The 15,374-nt window shown below is 40.0% G+C and overlaps 1 protein-coding gene across 2 annotated transcripts in view; it reads left to right on the top strand.

The window, feature by feature from the left end:
* The first annotated feature begins 11,540 nt into the window (after positions 1-11,540).
* Positions 11,541-15,374, top strand: part of ZFR (zinc finger RNA binding protein) — a 51,611-nt gene continuing 47,777 nt past the window's right edge. For both annotated transcript variants that reach the window (XM_065406953.1, XM_065406952.1), the window contains exons 1-2: positions 11,541-11,736; positions 11,925-12,009. In XM_065406953.1, coding sequence (XP_065263025.1) covers positions 11,700-11,736; positions 11,925-12,009 — 122 coding nt within the window. In that variant the 5' untranslated portion in view covers positions 11,541-11,699. The remainder of the gene's footprint in view (positions 11,737-11,924; positions 12,010-15,374) is intronic.

Raw genomic sequence — 15,374 nt, 5'->3', positions numbered from 1 at the left:
ACTATTTTTAGCGTGCTAGCTCATGCCAAGCTAGTGTGAGCAGGCTTACCCAGCTGGGCCTGGGATGTTCGCTTCCAGCTGCAGTGTAGACATACTCCCTGCTAATAGATGGTAACCATGCAAATGAGATGATGTAACGCTAGTACAGCAGTGACTTTGCTATGTATTTGTTAAATGTCAGAGAATGCTCAGTATGAAGAAGGCATTTTCCAGAAACCTGAAGAATCTCATTCTGAGTTCTTCCACTGACCTGCCTCCCAAGTGTTTAGTACATGTTGCACATAAGGGTCTTGGACACTGCTGGACAATCCACTTCATTTGGTGTCCCGTGCCTGCCATACAAGATATTGTACCTGAAAGAGCTAGTTCTCTTCTCTTAACTCTAGTGAAGGAGTTTAATTCCTTGCTGCAAGACTCTGGGGAATACATGCACCTTGTCATTTGTATTAGCTAGAAGGTTCCATATCTTCATTGATAGCTGGGGCCAGATTAAGGTGTAGGCACTAGAGGCCCATGCCTAGAGCCCTAGGAGTCATGTTATTACATAAGAATCTGTTTTTATCTATTTTTTTTTTAAAAGAGAAGTTTCTAGCCCTTCTAGTTGGAAAGAATAGGTTGAAAAGATGACCTGAGCGTATCCAATGCACTGATGTCTGAATAGGTCTACAGAGTCTAGAGCCTAAGACAACAGCTCTAAGATGGATGTACTACCCCATTTATCTCAATGAGGTATTAACACCAAGACTCACTGCTTTGGAGTGCCATGCCAACACCAGTCCAGCAGAGAACTCTGGGTAGTAGGAGAACAAGAATGCAGCACCCATCCAAGCAGATGCACTCCAGCTGCTGAGATAAACAAAGCTCCTGGCAGCTCTCCCAAGGAGACAAAGGGCCCCAGTGTCCCTGCCTTTCTGTGAGGGGAGAAGGGGGCTACCATTTTCAAGTGGTGCTTTTAAAATTTCACAAAGCTGGAAACAATTGAGCTAAATCAGTTCAGAGGAAGAATTTTATCAGAAAAATATGTATGATAATTGGGAATTGTTTAAGAACATTTTACTAGATGCCCAAAAAGACACAACCAAGGCAAAAGGCTGCATTGGTTTTTTTAAAAAAGTTGGTTTAGAGAGGAAGTGAAGGCAGATATAGAAAATAATATATATATATATATTATTTTCTATATCTGCCTTCACTTCCTCTCTAAACCAACTTTTAAAAAAAAAAAAACCAATGCAGCCTTTTATATATATATAAAATGGAAGAAGTGGGAAGTTGATAGTCATTAATTTAAATCAGAAGCTAGGAATTCTAGAAAATTGATAAGGGAAACAAAGAGACATGGTGAAATCTATGGCCAGCAGAGTTAAACACAATAGGAAGGAGTTTTTTAAGCATATTAGGAACTAAAATAATTCTAACTGTTATTGGTCCATTAATAGAGGGAAATAATAGAATTATCAATAATAATGCAGAAGAGTTTGTTACATATTTCTGTTATTTATTTGGGGGAAGAAACATCAGATGATGAGTACATCATCTACACTCTTTCCATTCCACCCTCTCAGAAGGATGTTAAACAGCAGCTACTAAAAGTAGTCACTCTTAAGTCAGGAGATCCAGATAGCCAGCCCTTTTAAAGTCTTGGATGAAAGTTAAAGGGCTAACTGGACCATTAATGTTTATTTTCAATAAGTCTTGGAACACCAGGAAAATTCCAGAAGATTGGAAGAAAGCTGATGTTGCACCAATATTTAAAAAGAGTAAATGGGATGACCCAGATAATTATAAGCCTGTCAGTCTGACATGGATTGCAGGCAAGAAAATGGAACAGCTGATTCAGGACTCAGTTATTAAATAATTAAAGGGGAAGGAATATAATTCTGTAAACCCATGTTGATGGGCATTAAAGTAGAGCCTGTCAAACTAAGTTGATATATTTTTAGGAGATTCTAAGTTTAATTGATTAAGGTAATAGTGTTGATGTAATATACCTGAACTTCTGTAAGGCTTTTGACTTGGTACATGACATTTTGATTAAAAAAATTAGAAAGATATAAAATTAACATGGAATGCATCAAATGAATTAAAAGCTGTAAACAGGGAATGGGTACCTGGAGTCCTGCAGGGTTGGCCCTATGCTATTTAACGTTTTTTATTAATGACCTGGAAGAAAATATAAAATCATCTCTGATCAAGTTTGCTGATGACACAAAAAGTGGGGGAGGAGTAAATAATGAAAAGGACAGGTAACTGATCCAGAGTGACCTGGACCACTTGGAAACCTGTGCTCAAGCAAACAGTATGCATTTTGATATGACTAAACATATATATCTAGGCACCAAGAATGTAGGCCATACTTACTGCTTCCCAGGATAGTCCTGCATTGTGAGAGTCTGAAAAAGACTGAGGGTTTTGGTGGATAATCATCTGAACATGAGCTCCCACTGCAGTGCTGTGGCCAAAAGGGCAAGTGCAATCCTTGGTGCATAAACAAAAGTATCTTGAGTAGGGGGAGAGGGAGAGAGACTGTTTTACCTCTGTATTTGGTAGTAGGGCAACCATTGCTGGAATACTGTGTCCAGTTCTGGTGTCCTCACTTCAAGAAGGTTGTTGGTACATTGGAGAGGGTTCAGAGAAGAGCCATGAGATTAAAGGATTAGAAAATATGTCTTATAGTGACAGACTTAAGGAGCTCGATTTAGTTTAACAAAAAGAAGGTTAAGGAGTGAATTGATTACAGTCTATAAATACCTATGAAGGGAACAAATATTGAACAATGGTCTTGTAACTGGTTCCCCCCAGGATGCCACTTGGAACTGGGGTACCACTGAGCCCTCTGACCCAACAGCCTAGGCTCCCTCTCTCACTGAGCTGCTGTGACAAGTTGCAGACCCACTCCCTGTCCTAAACGTCCACCAGCATTCATACAGCTAGGGACACACCTAGCTGCAGTTACCTGCAGGCTCTCTGACCAGCCCCTGCATGAACCAATAATAGAGAGGCTACAGCCAATGTAACCACCAGCTTCCCACCCTATGGCCCAGAGCTGTACCGTCCTGCCCTGGTCCAAACCACAACTACTATGAATTTATTATCCAGGTCGCCTCCCCCTCAATGTGGAAAGGAATATGCAACAGTCTTTGTCCCTTGATTTATGATTTTCCACGCACTTCATTCCAACTCGTTGGTCTAGATTAAAACATAAAACAAGTTTATTAATTACAAAAAGATAGATCTTAAGTGATAGCAAACAGATCAAAGCAGATTACCTAGTAAATAAACAAAAATGCAAACTAAGTCTAAGATACTAGACAGATAGGATATTAATTAACAAATTCTCACCCTGGCTGATGATACAAGCAGGCTGCAGATTCTTAAGGGACAAGCTGCACTTGCTTTACAGCTTGGAATACCCAGGTATTTCATACACAGGCTAGAAATCCTTTTAGCCTGGATCCAGCACTTCCCCCAGTTCAGTCTTTTCTGGAAACACCCGAAGAACAATCTTCTTGAGTGGGGAGTGAAGAACCACTGATGATGTCACTCCCCGCCTTATATAGCTTTAGCATATGGCGGAAACCCTTTGTCCCGAACTCAGTTTGTGGAAAAACACGGACATCCCAAGATGGAGTCCAGAGTCACGTGGCCTGGTCACAGGCCCTTGCATACCTTGTCACAGAAGTCATAGAAGCCATTACTTACAGGCTGTCTGGAGCATTCTCAGGAAGGCTCACCAGGCTTGTCCTAAGGCCTATTGTTTTCCCTAATGGATCTTTAATCTGAATAAGCCCTTCCCCACCCACAATCTAGACTGAAAGCATCTTGCCTAATGGGCATCGCCCAGGTGTAACTACATTTGAAGTACAGATACAGTCAATATTCATAACTTCAGATACAAAAGTGATAAATGCATACAAATAGGATAATCGTATTCAGCAAATCATAACTTTTCTAATGACCTCTTACATGACCCATCTTACATAAAATGCATTATAATTATGCTATAATCATAATATCCCTATGAAGAATATGGGGTGCAGTGTCACAGGGCTCTTCAATCTAGCAGAGGTATAATGCAAAGTTGAAGCTAGCCAAATTCAGACTGGATATAACTTTTTTATCAGTGAGAGTAATTAACCATTGAACAATTTACCAAGCGTGGATTCCCCATCACTGACAATTTTTAAATGAAGATTGGATGTTTTTCTAAAAAACATGTTCTATGAATTATTCTGGGAAGTTCCATAGCCTGTCTTACACAAGCAAGGCTAGGGGACTCAGGCTACGTCTACACTACGGGGGGGGAAATCGATTTCAGATATGCAAATTCAGCTACAGGAATAGCATAGCTGAATTCGACGTATCTGATCCGACTTACCCCACTGTGAGGGTGGTGGCAAATCGACCGCCGCGGCTCCCGCGTCGACGGCGCTTACTCCTACCTGGGCTGGTGGAGTATGCGCGTCGATTCGGGGATTGATTATCACGTCTCGTCGAGACACGATATATCGATCCCCGAGAGATCGATTTCTACCCGCCGATCCGGGCAGGTGGTGAAGACCAGCCCTCAAAGGTTAAGATACCCAGGGTCACTCTACACTAGTTCTCCCAGCATGGTTATTACTAGCAGAGCTGCACTAGTGCTACACCAACAAGAGTAGATTTTCCATAAAACACTCAGCATAGACAAGGTATAGGAGAGGGGAGTGGGAATAGTCTCAATATTACCATCCAAATAAAGTTGTTTGTTGAGGAGAGATACAACTGATGAGATGTTGGGTCATCAGCGTCCGCAGTTTACTCTAAAGGACAAACACATGCAATAATGCATTAGAAAACAGGGTTACAAATGTCTCCACTCCCCAAAATTTCACAAACTTATGAGCTAGCTAGGCCAGCAGGATGTATGATCAACTACATGTCAAAGCAAGGATAACCTCAAAAGAGTCAGAGTAAATATCAACAAACCCCTAATAGCATTCTTGGGGGGAAAGAGTTATTTATAGGGATAAAAAGGAAACTTTTTCTGTAGGAAGACAAGCAATTTCTGTAGATAAACCCATTCTGTATTAAAATCCAGCAATCCATCAAAAGTCTTCTCCATTTTGTTTAATATGAACGCAGTCAGTCATCAGATTTCTTTGTTCATCCCTAATCCACCACATATAAAGAACACATTCCATACAAATGAAAGTCACAAAATGAGGTAATCCCGCTCTTCTAGTCCTCCTGCCCCCTCCCACACCCTTTTTAAAACCTCTTTAATGTTCATAGAATAACTACAATAGAAGGAGCAAATAGAAAGACTGCCACCCAGAAAAAAGTTTTTACAGAAAACCCATTCCATACTTACTCCACAGTTATTACACTGACATGTATCATGCAGGGAAAAGAAACCCTTGTTATTTGAAAGAATAAAAAGTTTTAGTTCAATTATCACTAGCACTAGGTAAATAGCCTATACTCAAATTTAAGCTCAAAACTTTCCCCATCAATTGTGTGTGTGTGTGTGTAACACACACACACACAGGTTGTAGAGAAAACAAAGTGAATTCATCCCAAGGCTCAGATACTAGAAGAAAAATGAAAATAACCCAGCATTATTTTAAAACGAACATACACACAATTTTTGAGCCAGTCTCATGACTTTTGGGGGCTTAACTCATGATTTTTGAATGCTCAAAGTTGGTAATATTGTGCCAGTGTACACTTGAAATTAGAGTCACACACAGCTAGTCAGGTTCTAAATTAGAATGGTAAGGGGGGGAAAAAATAGGAGCTCCAAATTAGGAGAAAAAGGAGGAAATGAAGGCAATGTTTATCACAACCACAAATACATTCAGCAGGTATTTTTTTGACTACTATAAATTACAGTAAGAAAGACTCCATACATATAGAACAGACCTGGGTTTCAAGAGATGAGATTTTCTTTAGGAATATTCAAACATTCCTAAATACTTAACTACAGAAGATGTTCTTTTTCAGACCCTTACCTAATGAACAAACCCTTATACTAGAATAAAAATGCCTGCTCAGTCCTTTATAATTTGCAAGTATTCCAATGCACTTTGCTCTCTTAAAGGGCTAACAGCTTTTATTCCTTAGTCCTAATACAAGAAACTTTTATGGACATTAAACACAAATCAAAATAGAGAATGATAGACACATTCTACATTATTTTTATATTTTAAATCAAGGACTTGGGCCCTAAAAGAAATCAAAATAAATAAAGGAGACAAGGATTTTCCCTTATGGTTCTTAGTTAGTTAATCCATCCCACCTGGGCTATTTTCCTAAGCAGGCACCAAATCTGTTCTAATATCCATAGTTCCAAGCAGCAGAGCAACCTCAGGAAGGGAATGTTTGGTTAAAATGAGGGATCTAATGTTAAACTTCCCTATGATGAGAGGTTCCTTTGAGTAGTGTTTTGCTACTTAAGCCTGTTTCAAAAGAAAGAAACAGATTCTAGCCATTTTAGGAAAAAGGTGAAGAAGACTTACTCTCCCAAGGTAAACCCTTCTTCTACTTGCTGACACATGCTGACCCAGGTGGTTCAATTCTACTTTCAGAACCCTTAAAATACCTTCCATAGGGTGGGTGTATTCTCTGTCCAAACTCTCTTCTTCATGAATTTCCTTAAAAGGATGTAAATCCTTCTCCTAATTCAATAATTGCATGAAAACTTCATTTAATTTCACATACAAGTTTGGCTGGAAATAATATTGCAGTGCTCTTTGCTCTTCATTCAGAGGGAAAAATTTTAGCCAGCATGCTTAGGTAGTTGGATGAGAATGAGGAAAAATATGACACTGCCACTTTTCCAATAAAATCTGCTTTAGCCATATAGCAGTAATTAACTGCATGGTTCTTGACTCCTAAAGCTATAAATGGCACAATTAACATTTGACAAGGTATATTTTTATTATTATGTCTATAGTACTTGTCTTTTTCAGTAATTTTGAGCTTCAATACATTTTAATGGATGTGAAAAAAAACTTGTCAGTTACAAATGAAGGCTCTAATTTTACTCTTCTACCCCACCACACCCCAAAATAGGTTCTAGACCTATGCAATGTGTGATGACAACACACTGGGCTGAGGGGAGAAAGTCTGAAGGATACAATTAGGCTATGCAGTTACTTGTGTGTCATGACTGGTTCTCTGTGTGTTACATGCATTATGAATTCTAATTAACTAGCTTTATAATTTTATTATGAATTTTATAAAACTCAAGATAATTGCATGGGTTTTTTTTCTTTTTTCATGACTCTTTTTGCACTGAAACAACAGGGTGGCACCTTAAACGCTAATAGATTTATTTGGGCATAAACTATCTGAAGAAGTGGGGTTTTTACCCACAAAAGCTTATGCCCAAATAAATCTGTTAGTCTTTAAGGTGCCACCGGACTCCCTGTTGTTTTTGTAGATACAGACTAACGCGGCTACCCCCTGATACTTGTTGCACTGAGGCTTTGTAAATGCTGGTAACCTATTATCTTTGGTTTAATGAATGGTTTAATTCATTTTATTTACTTGTGTGTTAGCCAGGAACATCCACCACCTAGGCCTGTTGCCAAGAGGTAACACATTTTCTTTAATCACCAGTCTCTGTGATAAGAGAGTTAGCACTGCTCATCTTAGGCTTTTTCTTCACTGCTTAAAAAGGGGTGTGTGGAGGCCGGGGGTTATTTTACAGAAAGATAACTAACTCTCTGTAAAAAGACACATTTTGGGGAAGTGAAGACCGGCTTAGTCTGGGTCGTGTGTGTGAAAAATTTTAAATTCATCTTCTTTTGTAGAAAATTCTGCCCTGCCCTCTGGTGGCCAAACAAGGGCCATTTTAAATTTAAGGTTTTTAATAGCCTGCAGGAATATCTTTTAAAGAAACCTTTTCCACTCCTGGTACAAAAACTTCCAGGTCTACTCAAGGCTGGCTCTGTCTATGATTTTGAGAGCTTCAAAAGAGGCTAGTTTTGTGGGGAGAGAAGGGATGGAGGGAAACCCACATCATGCAATGCTGTGATACAATAGCAGATATTTGCATCCTGTCTAGGCATCATTATACTCAAATTAAACAGTCAAAATGGATGGCAAAATGCTAAACTGCTTCTTTTTCTATTTCACCATGAAGTGGAGATCTGCTCCTGTTCCTCCTACTCCCAAAGTTGAGGAAGATTCACTTTCCATTTGTGTTCCTATCTGTTTTTAGGTGCATCTAAGTTTGGGTGAAGGAGGGACCCCACCCTTTGGGCTAAAATGTATCATGCTTATTATTTTCCCCCCAACAACATTTTTCCATCACTTGTTAAAATAGTTTGACTATTTTTGTGGTATCTCAATGGGTGAAGAGATGGGAGAGGACTCTTTCCTTATTTAAGAAATATTTTCAGATACATGTTAACCTGTTTGAATAATTTTTTTCTTTGCCTACTCCCTTTCCCACCTACTTCTTCACTTTCCCCCCGCCCCCACTTTCCTTTTCTCGCATTTAAGGATGCAGAAACAGCTGCATCTCAAACTGCCATGGGGAGAGTTTATCCAAAAGTAATGGTGTCTCCGATTTGCTTCAGATTACAACTCCCATCATTAAGATGTGGGATGTTTTTCTTCTCGGTATTATTGTGCCTAATGCTGTAGTTCATCCTGTGCACTTGATCCTGCAAGCTACTACTCATGTGAGTAATGAAGTATAGTTCACATAATGATTTCTGGTGACTATATGAACTGTGAGCACTCTAATCAGTTAGAAATTGCTGAGGAACAATGTTTAGTCAAATAGTGCTGATATTTTGAGGAAAACTCTAGAGAATTTTCTAAAAGTAGTTCCTTGCCCCACCACCACAGTGATATTTTAAAAATACTCTTACAACAAGTTGTTATAGTTCCATATCTAAATGAAGTGATTATACTACTGTCTCTTTAAAACAAGAGAAGTATGAAGAATCAGTCAAAATTAAACTATGTGGAAAAGCAACTTCTGTGTAGCTACATCAGGCAGCAAAGTGGGAAACCCAAGTCTGCATCTGGAGTGAGTGCAGCTTGATAGTGCTGAACTCTTAAATATTCTGCACTCAGTTTGTATAACAACCTCCTTGTGATCTACATAGAAGCTGCTTGTGCAGAATGAGTATAAAATATGAAATAGAAATCAGTACTGTAGATAAGACAAGAGAATGTTCCTCCCAGATTTTTAGCTCCAAAAGTCTGAAGAGACAAATGTTGCAAATATATTTGTTGAATCTTGGAGATAAAGTGGAATCACAAGGTCTGCACATCTCCTGCAGATGACTTGTTTAGCAATGTCATTTAAAAACAAAACTAAACACTCAGAGGTCATTTGTCAGAGGAGGAAAAATTTCAAGGATGAAGTGAAAAAGAGAATCCCAAACACTGTAAACCTGAATCCAGTTATGGAAAATTAAGTAAGTCAACAGTTTCTTAGGAGCAAAATGACTTTTTTTTTTTTTTAAAGTGTCCTGACTCCAACTGAGGCTCTAATGACTTAATTCCCAGTTCTGTGCATTTTTCTGTGTAGGTGTCAGCTTGTGTAGAACATCTTGCAGGATAAGATCTTTAGCTGACATGAAAGCAAAAGCAATTAAAGCAATTAAATGGCTCTAATTACTAGCTGCTTTCTTCACAGAGAGCACTTTCACTCATGGCACACTATCTGTTACAGGAGGTTGGTAATTTTGGTAGTCTGAGATGTAAACTAAAACACCTATGTTCACCTTGTTCATTCTCTTATCAGTGCAGGTTTCTTTCCTTACTCTGCCTGAGTGGGAACAAAGATAACAAGAGGAGTACATATCTTTATTTCCTCTTATGAAGCTACTCCATTGGCTTACGAAGCTAGGTGGAGTGATTTGGTATGCTAATAATTGTGTGGAAAGTTATGTGATTAAACTATTGCAGATGCATAGAGAATCAAAACCGCAGATGCCTCCCTTTTGTTATGCAGATGACATCAGATGCCTCCCTTTTGTTATGCAGATGACATCAGATGCCTCCCTTTTGTTATGCCTATTTTATAAATATGTCCATAGTGAAATAAAAGGTAAAAATTATCACTAAGAAGTCTGCTAATAGATTTTGGGAGTCACTGTTTTTTAATGATAATAGATACTCTCAAGCTGTGATAATTACTTAAACAGCTTTTTTTTTAAATCACTTTGAAACAGAGCAAAATCCTTCCTCAAGGAGTGAAATTCTTTTAAATGACTAATTTAAAATTAAATTTAAAAAGAGTGCAACATGACAGGCCTTTGTTAGTTTATTGAAGCTGCTGCAGATATTGGGTCTTAAGGTCAATATTGCCCACTGAAGGGGGGGAAAGTTAACTCGTGTGTAGTCATTCCATTTCAAGGGATTTGCAACTATCAGTTCCCTAATGAAGATTGCTTAAAGGTGGAACAGAATGGAACTCAATAGGTGAGAAGTAAATGCATCTAGCCTACCGAGTATAACTTTGACTATAGTTACACAAATGGTGAACTTGGTCCCATATATTTGGAGATTCTTTTAGGGTTTTTTGAGGAATCTTAGGATGATAGGTTTCCTAACAAAGGTGATCATATTCACTGTCTCTAAACTGTTCATACTGGGTCAACACTAAGGACTGTATTTTCAAAGGAACCCTCTACTCATCCATTTGTGTGAGTGGAATGGGTAGTTTGTGGACTTTGTGCCTCAGCTTTGCAAAGGGATCCACCTATGTGGACTCTTACTTTCATGCCATGTTGTGTTGGTAGATGCAGTAGGCCCCCACATGGATATTAGAAGGGATCTACCCATTTCAGATTTTGAAGGATCAGGGCCTCATGGGCAGACCCCTGCATGTGCCCAACAGGACCCCATTGATTTTAAAGGTGCTCTATGCAGCCATAAGAAGCTCACTGCAGGATCAGGGTATGACTATTCATTTGCTCTAATCTCCCACATGCGGAAATACAATCTGTTCAGCGGGAGGGACCTGCAAAAGGTGAGGGTGTGTATAGAAAGAAGATGGGTGAAAATCTAGTGACTACCACTGACTGACTACCTGTACCATACGTCTGACGAAGTGGGTATTCACCCATGAACGCTTATGCTCCAATACATCTGTTAGTCTATAAGGTGCCACAGGACACTCTGTTGCTTTTTACCTGTGTCACATGCTACTTGTCTCACTATATTTTTAATACTGTATATAATGTGTAACTGTATACATGTGCACTTGTACAAAGTTGTAATGGAACTACTGATACATGCAATGACGTATAAAATAATGTCGGTGCAAAACAAATGAACATGTTTTCCCCAGAAGAAAGGGCGGAAAGTGCATGTGCATGATTATAGGCAATACGTCAATGGCTTCTTTACGTCTTCTGACTCTGGGATAGTGGCGGAAGGGGAGAAACTACATTTCCCATCAGACGCTGCCCATCCCGCGCATGCACATTCTCACTGCGGCATCCTTCCCCAACGCCAGCGAGTCAGCTACGACATCGCGCGCGATGGCAGGATGAACGGGGACTACATCTCCCATCAGCCCCTAGTGCCCATCCGGCGCATGCGCATCACCCAGGCCTGTTCGCACATCACTTCGTCGTTGTTGAGGCCGTAGGTGGGTGGGGGGAAGGGAGAGAGAGCGCGACGGTGAGGAGGGAGGGGGTGAGAGTTGAGAGTTCAGCGGCCGCCGCCACTGCTGCCAGCCCGGACTCATGATTCCCATATGCCCGGTAGTTTCCTTCACCTATGGTGAGTAACACCACTCGGGTGGGGCGGGGGAGGGGCTGTGCGGAGGGGGACAGCGGCTGCGGGCCGCGCGCGGGGGCTGCCTGAGGCGCCGTGTCTGATCTCGCTCGCTCTCTCTCTTTCTCCCCCCCCCCCTCCCCGCCGGGCCTCCCGCCATGGCCCCGACCGTCGCCGCTGCCTCGCCGCCGCAGTGCCCAGCCGGCTGGGGGAAGATGCCAAAATGGCCACCGGCAACTACTTTGGATTCACCCATAGCGGGGCTGCTGCCCAGTATAGGTAACCGAGTGCCCCGCCCTTCGCCTCCCTCTGCCCGCTCGTGTGGGTCTGCGCCTGGCCCCCGCCCCCGCGTGCGTGCGCCCAGCCGGAGCCCCTCGCCCACGCTCGCACCCCATGGGGGAGCCTCTCCCCATGGGCCTGGAATTCCTCCGCCGTGTGCGGCAGGGCCGGGGCCTCCCCGATCCGGTGGTAGGCGGGGCGGAGCGGAGCTGGGCTCCGTGCGGAGGAGGAGCAGCAGATCTCTAGGCCCTTAAATTAAAATGGCCACTCAGTCTGCGACGCCAAGGAAACAGAGCTGCCTCCTCCTTTCACACCCTCCCCGATAGAAGGGATTTTATCCCCCCGCCGCACACATGATGGGAGAGTCTTTGTTACGCTGCAGAATCCCCTCTTCCCCCTCGGGGCGAGCGGATGAATGAAGGAGAGTTTAAAGCACCAGGAACATGGGGTGGAGGGGTGTGTATTTTCCACAGAAATGCGCTCCGAAAATTTTTTTGCAGAAGAGGTAGAGAGGCAAGGCCCTTAAAATCCATTCCTACTGAAGGTCTCTACTCAAATATGTGAGACTTGAAGTTCCTGTAGTGGAGGTTAGAGTATAACCGCACATATTGCTTACAGATAAGGTGAAGAAAGTACTTCAATAAAGCATTAACATGTCCATAGTTATAATTATGTCGCCTGATCTTTTAGCTAAGACTTCTTTGTCAGCACTGTCTGCTTATAGTGGCAGAATTTGGTATGTGATCTGACGGATTGGGGTTGTTGTTTGTATTACAGCAGCACCTACTGGACCTAATCAGGGGACAAAACCAATTTTTATTAAGAGCTGTGCAGGCCCTCCCTTTAGGAGTCTGTTTTATTCACCTATGTCTTGTTGTTAACTAATAGCTGAGAGGGGTTGAGATAATCTGATGCTAATACAATCGTGTTCATATAGATTAGCTATTTGCTAATAATATAACTATTTGCCTAACCAATGATTTGGGGAAGGTTTATTTTTAAAAGGAACCTTGAGATCATTCAAAATCTATGGTGCTTGTTTACCAAAATTTATCACATGGAGAGAGACTGAAAAGTACTCTTAAAATAACTCAAAATAGAATAATGGATATTGGAAATTTAGAGATGACTGCTTCCATTCTCTCCTGGAAGTACAGAATTAAACATAAAATGTGAGATAACTGGCTCTTAATGCAAAGAACCTCCCTCCCTAAATGAGTGAGACTTGATAGGTCTGCCAGTTATTATGTATGCACAGTAAGCATACATGGCATTTAACAATGACAGTCATATTTGAAAATGACTTCCTGAGAGAACAGCAAAAATCCTTCACCACCCGGAAGAAAAACTGTAAACACTTCTCTTAACTCTGAATAACAAACACTATTCTAACACAAAACAAAATTTGTTTTTTAAAATGAATCCCAAATTACTGAATTCTGCCGTTCTACAGTTTTGAATTGTAGACTGACACAAAATAATTAATATTCTCTTTATATTGGGTTGGGGGGAACTTACAGAGTTGACAAGATGAGAACTTGAAAGAGTGAGGTTTGGAATTTCCCATAGAAGCACACAGTAAAAGTCCTTCATTGCAAGAGGATGAGACTTTAAAAATTGATTCTGTAATTAATTCTAAATAGAATCGTAGGAATTAGTGATAGAACCGTCCTATTTGATTATTGTGTTTCCCTCGCAAATGCAAGATATTGTTTCATAGATACATTAGTGCAGGAATCTCCTTCTGCTAAATGACTTAGATTTTACAAATGTAGATGTGAAATGAGAGAAAGTAAGCAGTATTCAACATACCCTTTGTATACAGGACAGATTAAGACAAAAAGACTGTAAATGTTTTGTTGGAAAAACACAGCCGAAACCAAAAATCCATTACAAGAGGAAGAGATTTAAAAAAAAAACTTGCCTAAAAATGAATCTCTTACAAGGGACTTTACTTCCCAAATGTGTAAGACTCAGTAGGTCCATAGTAATTTATTTATAGAACTGTACATGTCACTGTGCAATATTTGAAAAAGACAAGGTGGTGAAGGGCAATTCAGCAAAAGTACTAACATGCCCTTTATACTAAAATAAAAAATAACCCTACATGGCTGATTACCCTCATTCAAAATGTTCCAATTTATCTTAAGTATATCTCTGAAACACACACAGAATAAAAATAAAGCTTGCGTCAGTGGAGGATAAGACTTCAAAAACTAGGGTTACAGAAATTACAGAGAGAATAAATCTATTTACTATTTGTAAATAGTCTGTTGCTGTGAAGGTACAGGATTTAATACCTGGGCAGAGGACATATCAGCAGGTCTTAAATAAAGATGGACAAAATCATGAATTGTTGAAGACTAACTCGCAGATTTGAAATGTAAGACTTCAACTGATTGCACCTGTAGCAGTTATGACTAAATGCTTTGTTACCTGATTTGCATCAATACTCTATTTGGACATATAAAAAGTGGCCCATCCCATATTAAAGGTGCACTAATGTAGCTAATTTTTGTAGTAAGTACCAAAATGCTTATCCCACTAATATACGTCAAACACATAATTACATAATCTTTCATGCAGATATAAGTCAGACCCTTCCAACTCTTTACAAATAAACACTCAAAACTCTGACCAGTTGGGACAACATTAAGGCTAGACCCTGGAAAAAGATCCACATGGGCTATACTTTATGATAATGTGGAGTCCCATTGACTTCACTGGACATGGATGAAATTACAAGGATCTCTTTGCATGAATTTCCTTCCTGGATCTGAGCCTTAATTAATTTATATTTTTGAATATCTCAAAATACGAATTAAAACTTAAAATCTCTCACTGAAAACATCCAAAGCAAAATAATTTTTCATCCAGAGAGAGACTAAATAGTTCTAAATTTGTCAGGTGCTGAGGGGTATCTTTTCCTTTAATTCAGAACAGATTTTTAAAATGAGACCAAGTACCAACTCTGTTAGCACCCCAAGTACACTGATTAAATACACAGTTATGCAACAGAAAAATGATAGATATATAACATAAGAACTATTGTGTCAAAGTATAAATAAACTAGGTAATTCCTCAGTTTATTAAAATTGACAAAAAGTTAGAGGAAGATGAAAATGTAACTGGAATAGAAATTGTTTGTGTGCTATCAGTATTGCTGTGAACCTAGTTTGTTGCCTAATCTAGCTTCATTTCATAACTAAATATTCACATTCTTTGTATGACGGGTGAATCAAAAGTATTGTAAAAAATCTAAAATTAATACATACTTATTTTTTAAAAATACAAATGTAGAAGGTGAAGTAAAAGTCTTTTTAGGGGTGAGGGCCTGCGTTTAGGTAACTCAAGATTACTGTGTT

This window comes from Emys orbicularis, chromosome 6 (genome assembly GCF_028017835.1).
Source record: "Emys orbicularis isolate rEmyOrb1 chromosome 6, rEmyOrb1.hap1, whole genome shotgun sequence".
NCBI classification, from domain to species: Eukaryota; Metazoa; Chordata; order Testudines; family Emydidae; genus Emys; species Emys orbicularis.
This window is presented reverse-complemented; position numbering and strand designations above follow the sequence as displayed.